The 19,478-nt window shown below is 39.3% G+C and overlaps 2 protein-coding genes and 1 long non-coding RNA gene across 12 annotated transcripts in view; 1 reads left to right on the forward strand and 2 right to left on the reverse strand.

The window, feature by feature from the left end:
* Positions 1-6,687, forward strand: part of FLT1 (fms related receptor tyrosine kinase 1) — a 108,621-nt gene extending 101,934 nt beyond the window's left edge. The window contains exons 29-30 of the mRNA XM_086881684.1: positions 117-208; positions 4,949-6,687. Of these exons, the coding sequence (XP_086737810.1) occupies positions 117-208; positions 4,949-5,153 (297 nt within the window). The 3' untranslated portion in view covers positions 5,154-6,687. The remainder of the gene's footprint in view (positions 1-116; positions 209-4,948) is intronic.
* Positions 1-19,478, reverse strand: part of PAN3 (poly(A) specific ribonuclease subunit PAN3) — a 102,252-nt gene that overhangs the window by 15,550 nt on the left and 67,224 nt on the right. For 6 of the 10 annotated variants that reach the window (XM_086881692.1, XM_086881691.1, XM_086881689.1 and 3 more), the window contains 5 exons: positions 18,796-18,935; positions 17,893-18,022; positions 14,889-14,953; positions 13,992-14,130; positions 8,054-10,997 (listed from right to left, as the gene is read on the reverse strand). In XM_086881692.1, the coding sequence (XP_086737818.1) occupies positions 10,857-10,997; positions 13,992-14,130; positions 14,889-14,953; positions 17,893-18,022; positions 18,796-18,935 (615 nt within the window). In that variant the 3' untranslated portion in view covers positions 8,054-10,856. Of the gene's footprint in view, positions 1-8,053; positions 10,998-12,724; positions 12,863-13,991; positions 14,131-14,888; positions 14,954-17,892; positions 18,023-18,795; positions 18,936-19,478 lie in introns of those variants that run through there. The other 4 variants (XR_015284716.1, XR_015284715.1, XM_086881688.1 and 1 more) reach the window with 3 other exon arrangements.
* Positions 861-4,859, reverse strand: LOC147654217 (uncharacterized). The gene is made up of 2 exons (XR_015284717.1): positions 2,340-4,859; positions 861-2,255 (listed from the first exon to the last, which is right to left on the reverse strand). It is a non-coding gene; the product is annotated as an uncharacterized LOC147654217 (long non-coding RNA).

The following is a 19,478-nucleotide window of genomic DNA, read 5'->3' on the forward strand; positions in this document are numbered from 1 at the left end:
CTAGAGCTGTCTCAGTATCCATGCTCAGAAGGATGCTGGAAATCAGACCAAAGAGGAACTGAGTCCTTTGTAAAGTACAGTTAACACCTAACAGGACTGCATCTTTTTTGTTGAAGGATTATCAAGCAGACAGCGGGATGGTGCTGGCTCCAGAGGAACTGAAGCGCTTCACATGGACAGGCAGCAAGCAGAAAAGGACACTCTTTGGGTCTGTATTTTACGTTCCCTTCCTCTCAGGTTTTAGATGGCAAAGGAGAAGCCAAGGTCCTTGTGCTAAATCATGCCTTGTGAAAGTAGCTGAGGTGTCCCCAGTCCCTGCAAATACTCTTCCTGAGGTATGTCCTGCTTGGTTGAATCAGCAGTCAATCATCTTCCACGCCTATGTCTTTGAGGAAGCAAATAACCCTCAACCCCTTCGATGCACATCAGCAACATGATTTATTAGCTCTTACTGATCCACCTAATGCCCAATTTAATGCCAGTGTCAGAGGGCACTGAACTAAGGTAAGAGGCAGGTAACTGTAGGAAAGCAGCCCTTAATAATAGGGGATGAGGAACGTGTGGCTGTGAAGGATTTGCAGTTATTTCTGCAAGTCCCAAGGGCACCCCAGCTGGGACAAGGCCCTCTGTGCTTGTTTTTGCCCTTCTTTTCCATGACTCAGCTAAGCACGGCCCATTTAACACCCATGGGCTCAGGATGCTAAAGTGGCAACTTTACAATAGATGGATGTGAGGGCCTCACTTCTCTTCCTGCCTTTAAGCACTTGAATATATTGGCCATCTTCCTCCACCTAATTCCTGACAGCTGCCCAAGCAGGGAACTAGGGCTGCTCTAAGAAATGAGTTGCACCGACATGAACTCCCTGTAAATGGGAAGTGTTTATTTTCTCAATGCCGGCGCTGTATCAGTTCCCAGCCGCTGGCAGTGTCCTGGTTTCAGCTCACTGCTCCCAGCCAGCCCGGAGACTGTCCAGACCCAACCCATCGTTCATCTCATGCTGGCAGGAGGTCAAGGCCAGCCTGCCATCCTGCCAGTGCCAAACTTGTCAGTGCCTTGCAGTTGGGCAGGCTGGGAGGTGTAGCATTGTCTCAGAGAACAATCAGAGCTGGCTGAAACGTGCAGTCAAGGCAGAGAGGACTCGCTACACAAAAAATTCCACTGACTTAGAGGGCGTTGGTTGAAGGCACAGAAATACGTGTAGGAGAGCGCACACGCTCACAGGGCTGGAAAGCACGGCCTGGGTAAATGTGCTGCTGGCAGCAGCCTGCAGTGGAGCGCTGCTCATGCATGGCAAAGCCAGGGCAACACAAACCACTCCGAACAAATGCTGGGAAACCCTTTCTCCTGCCTTGACCTTTCAGAGAATAGGCTCCTGAGCAGTTTTATGGTACTTCAGCTCTGTTGCAGCATGCTGTCATTGGAGGAGCCAGGGACTGTAGAGCTTGGAGTGTATGTGGATATTACGAGTTCCAAAGGATGCAATGTTCCCTCCTAGAAGTGGTTTCAATCTTTTTTTCCGTGTGTATTTCTGAAGGCTGCTGTCAGCCACACAGACAACATGGCATACTCCCCAAATTAAATTTATGAAATGCCTTTTTCTTTGCATGGCACAGAATGCATGGAGTGTGTCCCAAGCATCCCTCTGGCAGTGCTTTAAGGAGCACTTTCAAAAGCAGACGGAAAAGGAATGCTTGGATAAGAAAAAAAAATTAACTGAACAGTGGCTGCTAGAACATAAATCCTTGGGAGAACAGAGCAGTTGACTGAGATCATACAAGGTCATCTGGCCTGCAAGCTAAACAAGTGGTACTGCATCGCTGTGCCAAAAAGCACTCATGGATGCAAATGCAGGCAGTGACCCTTCAGTCTGCACATATTCCTAAAAGTGGTAGCATCTTAGCTAAGCATCCTTCACTTAAAATTGATTGGGGCAGTAAATAAATACCCCTAAAATTTGTACTGAGCAAGGTGGAGCCTGGAGGGGTTTGAGCCATGGAAACTGATCTAAGCAGATGCACAGTCCTGCTTCTTCCCTTGCATTGCAGGCATCCTGCTCTGCATTCCTGTGCTCACTCTTGTGCTGACATTTCAGCTTGGCTATTCCTGCAGGGAGCTGATTCAGGTTGCCAAACTGTCAAAACAGTTTCTGAGTGAGCAGTAGTAGCTCACTGTCAGGGCAGCTGGTGCCAGCACCAGACTGCAGAAGGGTTTCACCTCCCTTTGGCAGCAGCATACTTATGGTTGGATCCCTTTGCTGTAAGAAAGCATTGGAAGATTCAGACTGGGCAGAGCTGAAGAACTGCATAGTGTGTCAGAAGCCAAACACAAAGCACCCTACCTGTCTCCAGAAGCACACCCAAGGTTTGTTGCAGAGGAAACTGATCAGTTGAGTGCAGGAGAGAGCCAGCAGGTACAGCAGTGCTTGCTCAGTGTGACCAAGCCAAGAGCCAGGCCCAGGGCAGAGCAGGGAGCCAGCCTGACAGAGCAGGGGTACCCCACTGATCCTGGTGAGGTGCCTCCTCTTGGGCTTCCACTTCTCCTGCCTAGGGAAAGGCGCTAATGCCAAAGCTCACTCTTGGTTTCACTACAGGAAAGAGCATCAGCCCAAACCATGGTGAACACCTTAGGCCCAGGTGGTGGACAGGAGCATGAAATAGAAATGGTTGCAACATGTCTTGGACTTGCTAATGCCACTGAGACAAAAAACGGTATTTTGAACAGCAGGAAGTTTTTCCTAGTATAAGGCCTCAGGTAAAGAGACCCTGATAGAAAGGTCTGGGGGCAATTTTCTGAGCTGTGCTCCTTTGCAGGTGGAAAGGATCCCAACTGCAACCCTTTTCTAGCTTTTCAATACTGGTGAAAAAACCCAACCCCAGTAAGCCAAAATCCTTGGGCTGAGGCAAACCCTTGAGCCAGTGTAAATTGCAAAGCCAGAAAAAGAGCAAGAATTCTACCTCCTGTGAGCTGGAACAAGCATCTCAAGAGCTGCAGCCAGTTTCTAACCTCGCACTGGTCCTGAACATGGCAGAAAACCAGCAGCCATTTCCTCCAACAAACAACCCCAATTAAAGACCAAGTAAACACAGTTTACATTCTTAGATTGGCAAGATGATAGTCCACAGCTAGAGAAGCCTTTACTGACTATAAACTCATTCTCAAAATGAAGCCTGACTACAGATTCCAAAACCCCATGAGCTTCCTCCAAGTTCTTTGTGGGAATTGCATGCCCAGACACAGCACTGCACTCCAGGTAAAATTAATAGATGCAGCTCTACTGGTATAAAAGTTTATTAAAGCAGAAGCCAAGTCTAGCTCGCAAGAAAAATCTCATGATGCAAAAGCCTGATGATGATGAAAGGATGAAAGCATGACAGCTCTTAGGCTCATAACTTGTCATGCACACTCCACATTTGCCAGCTCCCAAAGACTCACAATTACAATGTAAATCACAGAGGCATTTCTCTTTAAACCCATCACAAATAGTCCATTGCGTCTGTGACTAACCTTGTCATAGTTATGGAATTTATCCCAAGGCAATTACTTCTCCATCTGCCAACAGATGCAATATAAAAATATGGGATGCATCTGCAATCCTCATCACAAGGGCTCCTCCTCATGAAGTTCATTCATCTACTAATAAATGTAAAGGGGTGGTCTTCTTAGGGAGACCTTCCAATTTCCTATGGTAGGACAGAAGGCAGAGACCACACTCCTTAAAAAACCACACAGGTTGTTTGTTAAGAATTTGAGAAACTGTGACATCTAAGAGGAACTTGTAATCACCAATGGTCCTGTGCTACTGTTTCTGTAGTTTGACTTAGAGTCCTAACAGTGCAAAATAAAATGAAAAACAAAACCCTGGCCTCTGCAGCCTCAACAGGTGCTCTGTCTTCTCTGGCATTCAGGACTAGGGCTGCCAATGTTTCTGACCTTATAAATGAAGAGGAGTGGATTGTCCATGAACTTATAAAAATACAGGAGAGGAAATCTAATTTTAGACACTGTGGTCCAACACATTTACTTTAGGATTTCACATGTAAACAATGATGGAAAAATGCTCTGGCTTGTCCTTTTGTCTACAGATAAATCTTTGGAATCCAAGTTCAATGGTGTGAAAATTCTCTTTGCCCCTAATTTTCTTCATTATTGAGAGCCCTTTCTGATGTCTTTCTGAGATCTTGAATATGGGTGAGAAAGTGCCGTAAGGCAAACAGTGCCTTTAAAAGTGGCTTTGCTGAGAAGATATTAAACTCCTCTTTGTAAAGGACATCTTATAAAAGGCAGCCTACAGGATAACTGGTCCTTTTATGGGAGAGAAAAACTAATTCAAACCAGCAGCTCATGGCAGTTGCCAAAAGAAGCCAAAAAAGAGGAGATAGCCAGACCTCATGCCCTTCCTCATACACATCAGCCATTTCTATTAGAAATTCATCCCACCATTAGCTTTGGGAACAACTGCATTAGTAGTTTTCTACTTTTGCCTCAAGGCTTGAGGCCTTGCATCACTTCACTCCTGCTCAAAAACCCCTTTTCCCTTACGAAGAAACATTTAGGTGTGGGGATACTCTGCCTCAGCAGAGCTGCCAGACACTGCCAACTACTTCACCCTGCAATAAAGTTTCACTCCCCAACACATGCCACAAATGAGCAATTAGAGCTTAGGCCGGACAGTCAAGTAATCCCCACAAGCAGAGACTGATACAATGAACCTTTAACAGTGAGGATCACTCACAGCACCTCTTTTCTAAGGGGGACTCACAGGGAACACAGGAGGGCTCCTTCATTCCTCTGTTCTGCACTCCCATTGAGCAAGTCCATCTGCATCAGTGCCCTTCCCACCACATGAGAATAAACAAAGTTGCTTCTTGTGATGTGGCTTTGCTCAAGTCACTAAAACAAAAACTTTTATGTGTTAAGAAAGCTCACAATGACACTGCTCCATTACAGCGTTAAAGGTGCCAGCAGGAGCAAGGAGTCGGTGCTCTCTGGAATAACCAAGCCAAGAAGCTTCTGCAGCTTCAGCTGTGACCAGCTCAGTGACTCCAAGCGAAGATACACCTGTGGTTATGCAATGCTGGAGAAAATGTATGCCAGCCGTTCTCCTCCTCCTGACTACAATTCTGTTGTCCATTATTCTCAGCCACCAGTTTAAGTACTCCTAGACCAAGCTGTAAACAGGCAGGCTCTTATGAAACACTATCAGTTTAAAACTCTGACCCAAATAATTTTAAGTATTATAAAACTTAAAAAGTTATCCCTGGCTTAATCCCAGTGATCTTTTCTACAGACTGCAGCACATGTACTCAAAATACAGCAAAGTATTATTGCTTAAACCTTGACTTTTCCAAATGCTCAACACATATAGCTTTTGCTAAAAATGCCAAGTGCTTCTGCATCCAGGAAAACCTGGCAGGTCGTTATTACAGCCTCTGCTCAGACTCGGGTCACTTCTGTCCTGACTGGGAGAGGCAGCTGGGAGCCCCAGAGAGCTGGGAATGTACACCAGGCACTGAGGTATCTGCATCCTATTGCTGGGGTATGTGTTGTACTGGAAAATAAAGAAGCCTTCAAGAAGACAGAAGCTAGAAAGACACCACAAACTTTATTTTTAATGAAAATTACCTGGAGAAACTTGTGGGAAGGCTGATGCTCTGGGGAAGCTGAATAAGCTAACTGGGGATGGGGCATTATATGGACCTTACTGCTCCAGATGGTAGATGCAGTAGGGAGCCTTGCAAGGCAAGAATTTAATATGTGTTGCTAAACACAATTGGCAAGGATAGAGGACAACTAAGACCAGATCTAGGGCTGTAACAACAGGGAATACATACCAATTCAGTTTGGACAATCCTGGTGAAATCAAGTAAATATTGAAGTTTTGCACTTTGTCAGTAAACCAACACACACACACTGGAACCAAACCACAAGGTAGATAGATAAAAGCCAAGCTCTGTCCACAAAACCTCATGGACTGCACTGATTTTATTTATGTCTGCAAAGACAGGATAACTACTGGACTGCATGTACTTTTAATTGATCACTAGAGACTTTGAAGAGATTAGTTAGAAGTTACAAGACAGTCTGTAAAGTTAGGGCAGCTTTTCTATGAAGATACCAAAATTTCTGTTAAGTTACCAGCATGTACAGGAATAAAAATGTATTAACTCAGATGCTACATGTTACATGATCTCTTGATCTCTCAGAATTCAGCTAAAGAACTGTGAATGTAACCCACTAACAGACTTTAAGGCAACTGACCTGTCGCATATTTACAAATAAAAACTATCTTTGACATTCAAGCAAAATAAATATGTACCACTACTTCTGAGCTAAGTATCTCTGCACAAGAGATCATCAGTTTTAAGTATCTATTGCACTGTCTCTTGCTGGTAAAGTATATTTGACCTTGATCAAAGCAAAAGTTTCAGAACTGTTTTCTTACTAGATTGAGCGAGGAGAGTTACAGAATGATGCATCTCAAAGGACACATTTGCACAGTGTAAATATATAAATATGCTTTTGTGCATAAGTATTTAAGAAAACTGGACTACAAAGATTACTTTTATATGAATCCCAAGTGTCTTCAGATGTGAATAACTCCTATTTTGTCTCGCATTTTCTCTCTTTATATAATGTATTTGACTGCTAAATTCATATAATAAAGTTTGCTTTAAAAAAAAATAAAATCAGAGTTCTGACAGTGTCAAAGACTGCTGTGGGACACAAGTCAGCACTGGGTAGTGCAAACATCTGGCACATATCCATCCCACAGGCTAATTTTGTGAGCGAAGGAGAACATGGAATAATCACACAGAAGGCACACTTCTTGCACAGCAAAGCAGATACAGTGACAGACATCTGTCACTGCTGCCTGTGTGGGTGACATCCCCTAGGTTCAGCATATTTAGGAAGTGCTTACTGCTGTCTAGAGACAAAAATTCAAACTCAGCCTCTGGGAGAGGCAAGGTTTCATGGTGACAGAAGACAAAGCAGCACATGGAGAAACATCCACCCAACCACCCACCATTCCTGGCTCCTTCAGCAGCTAGAAGATGCACACCAGACAAGAGGACAGCAAACAGAGCTAACGTGTCCCCAAAAATGGCTGTTCTGAAGCTGCTGTGACAGGCAGGCAGCACCTTAGTCCTGGGTGGAGACTCTTCTTCAGAGAACCCCTACATCCCCACCCCATCCGTCCGAAGCTGGGGATGCGCTGCCTCCACAGAGATATTCAATCAAGTGCTCTCTGCTAAACAGCATTTCATCATCTGAGGGGCTCTCCAAGTGCTGGAAGGAAGCAGAGATGAAACTTTTTCTGGGAAAGCAGAACACAACGGGATCAACTGCTGCAGGAGTTGTGTAGTTGTTGCTGCACGTTACTAAGGAGGAAACTGGAGACTGGGTATGTGCATCAATCAAACTTATTGCAGCTTACATAATAACATTCCTAAAACACTGCAATTTCAGCTATAATGACTCCTTGTTAATTATGTGCAGGGACTATTGACAATTCACAACATATTACTCAAAATTACATCTTCCATAAGCATGGTCAGCACTGGATGGATAAAGGAGACTTTATCCTACCAGCAGATCATGTAACCTTTGTTGGCTAAAAATACAGGAAAAGAATTTTAGGAAATGAAGTTATTGTGACTTCATGTGCAGATTCTCAGAGAAATTAACACACTTTGATACTGAGCAAAAAAAGCTCAGAAAACATGGAAGAAAGGGTGCTTGAGTTTTCAAAAGCAGAGCTTATCAATTAAAGCAGACTTGATCAAACTGAAGCAGATGGGATTGGATTTAGGAATTATGAAAATATGCATTAATACAATTCTAGTGAACAGTATCTCTCCGTTTTAGGACATCTGATACAATCTAAGTGGCAAGCATTAAACACAATTTGTGACTCCTGTTTGTTGAAACTCTGCATTGAAGACAGAATGAATACAAAAGAAGTACGAGATAGAATGAAATAAAATTCCGGCACCAAAGCTGAAAAGCCCTGGATCCAACTTCAGAACTTCGCATTGTCAAAATAAGGCCACGTTACTTCTGGTATTCTTTATTAAAAATACTGCTGTACACATGAACAATGAAAACAGGATTAAAGATGAGTAACACATACTGGGATCATGACATTAGAACTTAACATACTGGTGCTTTTTAGGGGAAGCAGTTGACACCTGAATTACTGAAACAAGGGCAAATCAAAAATACATAGGTACCCTCAACAAAATATTTACAATATAGTAAATACAGCAACAGAATTTAAAACAGGTACAAAAATTAAAATGACCAACATCAGATGATTTCAAAGGTTGTCCCTTCTGTGCTTTTAGCTGTAAAAAATAGGAAGGTCAGAAATAAATTTCCCATCTGGGAGGGCACATCCTGGTGACTCTTCTTTTAAATACAGATACACTGTTCTTCCTATGAATGGATCAAACTACAACTTTAGGACAACCTTCTAAATGGAATTAAAGTGGGGTAGAAGGGCTCTCCCCAAAAAAACACCCAAGCTGAACTTCAGACTGTTCAAATCATTCCCAAATACAGACCAAATAAAATAAATAGAAAACAAAACTCAACTTCTTTTTAATTTTATGTATTACCTGACACCAAATATTTTCTGGCTGACATTATGTATGAAAACTTATTAGCTGTCTACCTTTTTATTTTTAAACCAAGTCCTGAGGTTACTAGGGGCTGAAGCAAACTGACATTATGCAAATACACACAGGTTTGCAATTTAGACATGTCTTGCAGAGGGTGTGCTGGTCTAAAAAGGATGAGAATTCAAGCCCTATTTTACCCCTGCCTTACACTTCCACAAAATATTGGTCCACAAATTAAATTTTCAAAGGTTCCCAAACCCCACAACTGAACAGATGATCCCCTTTCATTTTCAAAGAAAACAATACTGGAAAAAACCTCAGCCCGCTTATAAATTAAGCATTCCACATTTCTTCTAGAATACAAGTACTTCTTTTTTTTGTACAAAAGAATTACAATATGATTTGTCAAAAAACATAGAAAAGACAGCTGCTCTTCCTCAAATACATGAGCTAATGATAAAAGACTGTTCTGCATGTTCACTTTTCGAAGTTCCTGTTCCTTTTATATTAAAAAGAACATTCTGGCAACTGTTATCGTTTGAATATTAAACATTATGTTCCTTTTAAAATTGCAACAATAATTGATTTTTAAACTCAACAACTGATGCTATCTAATGTGGATTCAACCACATCTTCTAAAATGTGTAAAGCATGTCCCTAGTCTTCAAAGCTTTCGATGTGAAGAGAGTTGCTTTTTTCTTGATGCAAGTCTCAAGGCGGAGAATCATTTTAAAGCTTATAAAAGTGGACAGAGAAATATTAAAAACTTCTCTGAAAACTACAAATATTGAGAATTATTAAAATTGATGTCAGTAACATCAGTTGCAAGTGCTTAGAGTCTGTCCTGACCTTTTGAGTTTCCACATTTTCTTCATGGTGAGCACCCAGTGCTATTAAAACATTCAGTGCTGGGAAAGGATAGATACAGTCTTCACTACTGCTTTAAGAAAGGAAATTCCTACATATTTGGCAGTCTTCAGTATCAAAGTGTAGGTGTTAACTAGAAATCCCATGAATACCCAAGTTTGGAGACAACTGCATGTCCAAAAATTAGAAAGGTAATTGAGGAGCAAAATTCCAGACTTTTGAGACTGAATTACTTCAGGAATATTCATGTGTTGAGTATTAGCAAAAGTAATATTACTTTGGGCTAAGCAGTGACTGCAAAGGCACAGCAGATCATTATCCCTCCAGATTCAGGCCGTAAAACTTGAAAAGCTCTTGATGCCAGACAACTGCTGTGTTTAGTTAATCTTCTTTTAACAGTGTCTTTGTATCTGTATCCAGTGTAGCGTACCATAATAAAGCTGTGGTTCAAAGAACAGAACTTTATACAAAAATTATACTGTAAATAACCTAAAGTAATACACTCCTGAAACTTCAGGCATTTAAACAATTTCTTTAAAAAAAAAAATCTATTAAAAAAATTGCATAAATGTAAATGCTTCTGACTACCAGGAAAATGTACAAACAGTTTTTAAAAGGCGCTGGTTGTGTTTAGAGCAAGTTTGATATGCTCCTTAAATTAAAGATGTTTCCCATTATGCTGTTTTCGTCACTCCGCTTAGACAAAGTTTAAATCAAATGACAGGGGACTTACTTTCCTTTTTAATCAATTCACCAATACTTCACTTGACTGGTTTTAAAAAGTTGCTTCTTCTCACATTTCTTTGAGCTAACAGTGGGTGGCATACAGAGCTTGCATACAACACACTTTTACAGAGGTTACGAACTAAACGGTCATTAATAGAACACAACTTCTATTAAATTATTTACCTGGTCCTTTATGCTATTCTGGGTGCAAATAATATCAAAAATGAATAAATTTTGCTATATCCTCAGTGACAAAAATGTATCCCAGAAATGTCCTTGCAAAGAGTTTCCCTTAAGTATACAATGTGGCAAAACTTCAGAGATCAGAAAAGTCTTAAAAAAATTAAAATTAGTGCATATACAAGTGGAAAAAATAAAAGTAGGAACATCATGCACCTGATGTGTTCCTTAATCTAAAATAAATTCTTCACAGATAAAGCCTCCAATGGCAGCCTTAGCTCTAGGATAAGTGAAACATTCTTCCCTTCAAGTAACAGTGTACCTGACTGAAGTGCAAGCAGCTTTGCTCATCTCCTGTTTGTTTCCCAAATGTGAAATGAGATGACAACAACAATTCAGCTGTAGTGCAATTTGCTATAGGTTAAGTTCCTCAGCAATGTCCTGCATGCTTTCAGCAAATACTACAACTGACCATTTGCGGCTGCAATCAGTTCTTGAAAAGTATTTTCAAAGCAGCGTTTTAAATCGCTGTAAGTTACCACAAGTACACTCTTCTCATCTCTGGAAATGAGGCTTATTTTTTCTGGCACACCAGCATCTAACTGTAACAAGAATGCAAAAGATAAAATAAAAGAAGTGTGAAAGAAATGGCAAAACATTTCCCCAACAACAAAAGCAATCAATTTCTTGGCAAGCACATTGTTATGGTGCAGTTCAAATCTGCTAACAGGACACAAAGGAAGGATCTGAATCGCACCACAACAACGTCCTTGCCAAAAAATCGAGACATTTTGGTCTTAACCTGACGGACATTCCAGACCTTGGGACTATATTACCATTGTTTCCTTCCCTTTCCACAAAGCTAATAATCCTCCAATGCTATACTTCCCTGTGTAAAAAGCCTGGCAAAATTTTAATGTACCTCCTGAAGAACAAAACTAAATTTGACATTACATTTGCACATACTATCCACAAGCCTAAACAAAGGGTAGGTAATTTACTTCTTGTGCACTCAGGAATGAGATAATGGATGGATCAGCCCCAGGTTGTTTGGAAACTGGTAGAAACCCAAACCTCACATTTTTGCAAGTACTGGAAACAAACTAGTTTCTATAGTTCCTAAGCTGAGTTCAAACATTCTACATTTCATCCCTTAGAAAGAAAAAAATTACTTTAGTATAATCCATAACCCAATACATAATTTGGGGTTGAAGATCAACATTTGTTCCACATTTCTTTTCATGGTTTGTTCTAACTTCTCAAATTCAATACGGACTTTATTTTTATATACCATTAGATCCGCATTTCTAACGGAAGAATATCCTGCTTTATGTGCCGAAGTCCACTATAACTGTTTCTTATGTTCTTCTCACTTTGCAAGAAATGTTCATTAATAGAGGACTGTCAGACTCTCTTATTATGCAGAACTTTTGTTTGTTTTAGTCAATACATTGATAGTTCCACCACAGTGTTTCTTATTCCAATACAAAAGGTGGGGCAGAGACAAATGAGATATGACACTACCAATCCATTCTTTGGAAATACAACCCCAGCAGGTTTAAATATATGTATTATAATATTGTACTGAAGAGAAACACAAATTTGTCACAGAGATGTTCCACTAGCTGCTGTCTGGAGCAACACAAGTTAGAAATTTCTTGCATTTCTCTTCTAAAGTAATGTTTTGAGCGTAACCTTAAAAGCTGGAACCTCCACATTTTAAAGCTGCTGCTTTGTGAATGGTTTCAGAAGGACAAAAGCAAGCCAATTAGCTTCTAGTTTTTATAGGGTAAGGTAAAGCCACCAGTGTTTTTCAACATCCATTACAAAATAATATCACTATTGAGGTGTTTGTGAAATATTGTCCACTGCTCATTGCCATTAGCATCATCCAACAAATCAATTAATTACCTTAATTAACGTAGGAGATGGAAGATCTGTGCTAAGAAAGCCACACTGCTAATCATAAACATCAATATTTATGGCTTTCTCTTCTCCTGTGGAGGCATAAATCAGTATTCTCAGCTGAAAAGATGCTCAAAACACCACATTGAAAAGGAAAGTTTGTTGGTTTTGTTCTCCTGAACAACAGAAGAGCTTTCATTCAAAAGGAATGCTTTTTGCAAGTACCAGTGAAGGCAATGTAACTTCTACTAGTACTTTCTATAGTTTCTGAAGTGCTTTTTAGAGTGTATTTCCAAAGTAGAGTTCTGTAAGCCTTACATTTTTTGTGTGCTGAGCCCACAACCACAGAAGAGAAGAGCCTCTGTTTAAAAAGGTAAGCCATGAACATTTATAGAACAAGGCATTCTTTGACATTGTCTCTTACCTGACCTATGAATTCAGGACTGTCCCCTCTTGCTACAGTACTGTATGAGTCACTGCTTTCAAATCATGATGGCATTTCAATGCCTACTTGAATGTCAACATGCTTTCTTTTTGATTTAGCCTCAATCCCTTTAATGTCCTTTTTAAAGTGATTACAGACACCAACCAGAAAGATAAAAAGGAGGTTAAAAAATGCACAGCAGTGATCTAATAGGAGGTTAGAAACCCTGACAATTTTAGAAAAAGATTTAACTGTACAGTTATTACACATCAAAGGATCTGAACATATTCCACTTTTTTTGGAGGAGAAAGTTGGCTAACCTAGTCATAGAAAAGAAAATACCGGGCACTAAAACTGTGTATTGTCAGTGTCTGCATCATCATTCTCTACAGGGCAAGTGAAATTACCAAGCAGCTACAAAAACATCAAAAAAAAAAGTTGCAGCATTTTAGTCACCCACAAATTATTGAAGTTTGGCAAAACAATGTAAAATAAGTTGAAAGCTGATCTACCAATAAAAAAAATAATCAGCTCACATACTTTTTAATTTATGGAACAAGACAAGTTCTTCATCTATTGAAGATCTTGTGGTGTTTCACACATCTCCTGCTATTAATCATGAGAGCGCTCAGATAAAATTCTGCTAGTGGTGCAGCTCTTAGAAAACTGCAAATGGCTTTGTTAAGTCAACCTTGGAAAACAAAGGGCTGGAGAGGCTAGGGAAGTTATTATAGAAGTGGACTTAAAATGTTAAGTCACAGAAATGTTCCAGCACTGTCCTAGATGGCAAGGATTCTGCACAAACTTCTGTTGCAGTTTTCCTCCTGTCTCCTACTCAAGCCAGCACAATTTAGGAATGTATCTTGCCTTATGACCATTCTTTGTGATAACTATCAGCAGAAGCCTCCCCCAGTTAAAGGAGTATTATGGATCCTTTATGCTGTGTTGAAAGACCAGAGTAGCATAAAGGGACCAGCATTGCTTATCCACAGTAATCAATGCATTCTAGGATGAAAAGTTAATACTGTACCTCACACTATATTAACAAATTTTTAATAGTCATGTACTAATTTTATTTAAAATATCCATAGATGTTGGAATATTAGCTTAGTGAATACATGGTTTTTAATGCAAAAAATGGGGAAAATAACCGCCAGCTAAACCAACGGCATTAACCTTCCAATGCCAACTTGCTTTGCAGTGGAATACTCTTTTAAAGAAAGATAACCCAAACAAATGTTTAAAAGCTAACCGAAGTACAGTGTACCTTGTTAAGACATGAGATAATGTGACTGAGGTCAATCCAAGGAGTACCCGCTTCTGTCACCTGATGGAAAAGGTGATCTCGAAAGAGCTTTAGTAAATACCTGTCTCCAGTTTCTGACCACGTTGGGTCCTTCTGAAACCTAGTGTAAAACAAAGGCTCATATTAAAGCTCAGTAAGCTAAGAAAAATCAAATACCACAGATAAAAATGGCACTCCAATCTCAGCTGAGTAGTCTTACTGTATGGCTAATCTACCTGCTATAAATTTAGTTAATTAATTTAAACTAAATTAAATTAGTCCCCCTGCCACAAACAGAAGATAACATACAAAAAATCCTTCTCAGCTGCTTGAGCCCCTAAAGCTAGCACCTTCCAAAAGCCGCAGAAAAATAATGGAAGAAATCAAAAGTTATCTGCAACAAGTTTACTATGTAAAATGTATGTAGAAACCTGCATTATAAACATAACTTTATGCAAAAAGATGGTAAACACACAATGAACATTCATTTTGATGTAGTTAGTCAATAAAAAAACAAGGTGAAAACTCACTAGGTTAAAACCAGCATCCACATCCTTTGCTTCAATTAAAGCAAGCTATGGATTTCCTCCAAAACTACTGCCACTCACAAAAGGCTGCTAAGAGAAGCCATAATTTAATTGTGTACTTCATTGTACTAAATACAATGAAGCAACTTTGGCATATCTAATTGTAGCCTTCTCCTGTCAACTTAAAGTCTTGGTCAAAGTTGCTTATCTATTTTTTCTCAAGGCTTCTTAAATACACATTTCTCTAGGGGCAAATATGGGGGAAAACATTTAGCTTACATTTATTAAGGAAGAAAGTGCACTGCAAACTGGATTTTACATACTCTAAACCACAAAAACAAGTATTTCTTACTCTGGCCTCTCATTGATTGTTCCCAATTTTGCTAGAAGCCTAAACAGCCTTCCATTTTGCACCTCCTAGAAAACAAGAAAAAGTTTATTAAGAGTCTCTGAAACAAAATTAAGACGTTTACTTCCAAAAGATACATGGTAATAATGCCAATGAAGCACTATTAATTACAATTCCTATTCAAAAAAGAGGGTATAATCTTTTCAGGCAGAGATCAAATGCATTGTATTATGTATCAGTAGTCCAGTGGTCATTTTAGCACTTCAAATTAAAATGCGAAGATTCAGCAACTAACAATACCTCTGTGTCCCAGCAGGAACTGGACCAAGCAATCTATTTCTTTGTGGAAATGTAAATCTAATCTCTTGCCAGCCTATACTCACAGGTATGCTAGAATACAGTAAATTAAACAAGAATAATATGGGGTTTTTAATATATATATACACACCTACACAGTTACCAAGATACATGGAAGTATGCAGTACACCACCTTATTTCAGGTAAAGATGAGAAGAAACAATCTATCAGATTTGTTTTTCAGAAATGCTTTGTAGGCCATTATTAGTAAACATTTAGCAACAGTATCATCAGACTAACACTCAAATGATAATTGATTGCAAAAGTAATTTTGAAACAAGTTTTTTCAAAGCAGAATCTAAGTCTTAAAAGAGTATAAAGGTTGGATCCATAAATGACAGAAATAAAGTAATGACAATGAGGTCACACAGAGGCAGAACATTAGAATTTTGGATGCTTAGTGTACATGCAACTGAAAGTTGATTTAGCATGTTTTTCCATATCACTTAGGATGCATTAAAAACATTAGCTTCCAAGTTTACGTTAAAGAAAAAATTGATTCACAGTGTAAATCAAAGTTGTCAGGAAAAGATCCTCTCTGATATTATCCACATTCTCCAACAGCTCAGGTCTACAACATTATTCATGCTAAGATGCATCTAATTCCATGCATGATCATATTGATTTCAAATTAATTCAGTCTAGAGTAGATTCCTGTGCACATCTGGGTAAATAAAGTAGGTCAAGGTGATAACAGCTTGACCTTGGACAACCTATGGGTTGCAGATTTCTATTAATAGTCTAAAAACACACTGGAGAACAGCTTGTACCACAGCAGTAGCTACACTTACAGAGACTGACATGGAAAACCAATCCTGTCCAGCTAGCCAAGGTCTACTATTTGGTCTAACCTCCAGATTTATTTTGGTATGTGGTCAAATACTGAAAAGCCAAAACTAAATCTGTGTAAAGTTCACTGCCTTGCAGATTCCCAGTCAATGGTGACACAGCTGAGCAACAACACAGGCACTAAAAGTCTCCAGATGGCCTCTCTGTAGGCTTAGTAGCCTGTAAAGAGGGAGATACTCTCCACAGGGCTTGGGTAAACTGAAGCTTTGACTGCTACTACGTCAATATGATGAATGCAAAAGTGAGAAATGAAAGGAATATATTATGGTTACTGCTCTGTGAAAAATGAGTGTTACAAAGATAATAAGTACATACAAATCACTCCCAGCATCAGAAGTCTCTAAACAGATGACTGCATGCTTGGACAATATGAGAAAAAAAATTTAAAAATCACACATGATAGTATTTTTCTAATACTGCCTCCAAAGCATTTGCTTTGGGACAAAAATGAACAGAGGGTACCAAGCTAGACTTAAGGGAAGCTGTAGCTCTGATGTTAATGGAGGGGGTGTCATAGTACAAACAAGTTACAGCATGACATCTAATTAAGAAGTGGTATTTATCACTGTCAGGTAAACAGCTATTGCCAGACTGGAGGCTAAGCAACAGCTTGGATTTGTAGCAGTTCTGCCCACCTGCCTGTGATAAGCAACTGCTCAAACAACCTGGTTAAAAATACATAAATCTTAATTCTGATCACAGGGCACTCTCCATCTTTGCTATGGAAATGAGTCTATCTGTCCAGCTTTGTGCATGCACAAAGGCCACCTTAACAACAGATGATCTTCAACACCTGTGGAGAAGGGTTAGTAACTGATTCTGATAAAGTGGGCACCCAGTATCTAGAGGTACACAGATCCTGCCTGGCTCTTCAACAGCTCCTTGCTTCTGATAGATTTCAGCATTTTTCATCAAGGAGGGGAAAACTGTTCTCCAACAGGACAATACTGGAGAAAGCAAGAGAACCAAGTCCACCAGAATCCCAAACATTGGCCTACTGTCTCTTAAAAATTCTCAGTGAGGGGTTATAATGGAGTGGAATCACAGGACTTAATTAAATCTTTGTGTAATACCCTATCCCATTCCATAGCCCATTTTCAGGGCCATGAAAGCATTTATATATCTATCTCAGTCCTGGTAGAAATCCTGCTGAAAGCTGCTGAAAGCCAGTTGCTTCTGGCTAACGCTCCTGTTGAACAAGAACACTCTAACTTGATACATAGTACATATTTCCTTTACAGCTAGCACTTGATACCTTGACTGAACACCACAGACCCTCACAGCAAGAGTGCACCCTTCAGGAAAGCTGAACACAGTATCTCCATGAATTAGAATTTATTCAGAAAGGAAAACATATCAGAGAAGGGATACCAAAATCCAAACCTAAAAATTTAAGGAGCTATATATACACTACTGTATAACCTTTATAACATATTACATGATGTATGTGATGTACGTCATGATCTACATGACATATATGGCCTTGTTTACTTAGAATGCTATTTTTAACCATGCTATAAAGAACACAATTTCCCTAAGACTACCAGTTGGAAATGAAGATGTTACTTCAATTAAAACACAGCTAACAACATCCTAAACCTAAGCATTCTTGAAGCTTTGGGGTTTTCAAAAGTTAGAGTTGAGCTTAGAGTTGTCAAGCCTTCAGACAGATTACTTAGGTTAATAAACAAACAGAAGGAAAAAAATCCCAACAAAAACCAGTAGAAAACATTCCCTTTTAAGGTACAGTTCTAGGAATACTGACTACAGGCTTTTCTGCAGGAATTACTACATGATTTACCTTTGCTAGGTCTTCTTCTATCACATCATTTCGCATCTGAGCAGCATCCAACTGAGTATAGAATCGTGCACCAATCATAGGCATGATATCGTTTACACTGCGAAGCCTGTTTTGGTCGGTCAGCAAATACCTGCCACAGCAAAAACAGCAAAAACCCAACCACCAAAAGATTACTTTCTGCAAATGCCAGACATAATACTCCATTATGATTTTGTAACTATTTAACTTTTCATATTTAATACACAAAGTTGACAACCGTTATGTTTCTTAAAAGCAGATACCATCAGAGAAAACACAGCTAATTTGCATTTACTGAGTCAGTTATTTAAACAAGACAGGAGCATACCTTCACAAAACTGTGCAGGTTCACCCCATTCAAACAGCAAGAACATATACAGAAAGAGAAAAAGATGCAGATTCAGACTGTAATGCAATTGCTTTTGAAATGTGGAAAGGAGAAAAGACTTCTACTTTTCCCACTGAGGCTGCAAGGGGAAAAAGGCTGACTATACTGAAAAAAACACAAAAAGAATATGCAGCCAGAAAAAACTGGCACTCAACCTTTTGGCCAAAAAGTCAGTGTGCCTATTTCTCAGTAACTTCTGAAACTGTAAGATAAGAATAGCATAATACTGCTGTAGAGAACACACAATGAGGCCCCATATTGAAGACAGCCTAAAATGCTTGTTTTATTTACACTCCCAATTCTTACTAAGAGCTTTAGCAACATTATACAAAAAAATTTATATCAATTTTTAACAGCGCACTGACCATGCAGACAACTCAACAACAGTTGATTTATCTGTAATCTTACTTGCATTTAAAAATATGATTTGATGATTGCATTTGTATACATAAAAAAGCACTGCAATTTCCTTTAAAAGATTTATTAAACTAACTTACAAAATCAGATTCTTCAGATCAGAGGAATAGTTGATTGTCACCAGTTCCATTGCTTTCTGCAAATTCTCTCTCTGAATTCCTGATAAAGAATTGCAAGCCAAAGCCAACACAACTTTCCCCAGGGAGATCAGATCTGCTTGCTAATAGGGAAAACACACACAGGTAAGATTCTTAGTATATATAAACACTACCTATGGTACTAGATGGTCTTAAAGAGAGACAGCTCTTCAATAACCTTAGAAGAATTTGAGCAACTAAAGTAAGTGCTATCCAAATCATAGTTCAATATGATTGTTCAAGTTACAGTAGTTAAAATGTAGAGGAAGATCTGTCCTTACACCTAGCAATTTTTAAGTACTATATTTATCTTTGATTAAAGTGTACCTATTTTTAGCTTAAGGACAGTACTAGAGAGAACTGTGCAGTGAGCAGAAGCTCTGTAATGAGGTTCTCTGAACCACCCACCTGCTCAATCCTGACAAGTCAAGGAGTTGGTAGCAAACAGAGCAACTGTTCTCAATATGAGATGTAGAAATAAAAGGATTATTTGTTAAACTGAAACCCGCATTTTCTGCATTCATATCTTTTCTATCTAACCATCCAGTGTGAATTCCATACTGGGACATTCTAGAACATGGCATTACCATTTCAACAATTTGCTCAAATATTTTTATCTCTGATGG

Source organism: Cyanistes caeruleus, chromosome 3, assembly GCF_971803275.1.
Source record: "Cyanistes caeruleus chromosome 3, bCyaCae1.hap1.1, whole genome shotgun sequence".
NCBI classification, from domain to species: Eukaryota; Metazoa; Chordata; class Aves; order Passeriformes; family Paridae; genus Cyanistes; species Cyanistes caeruleus.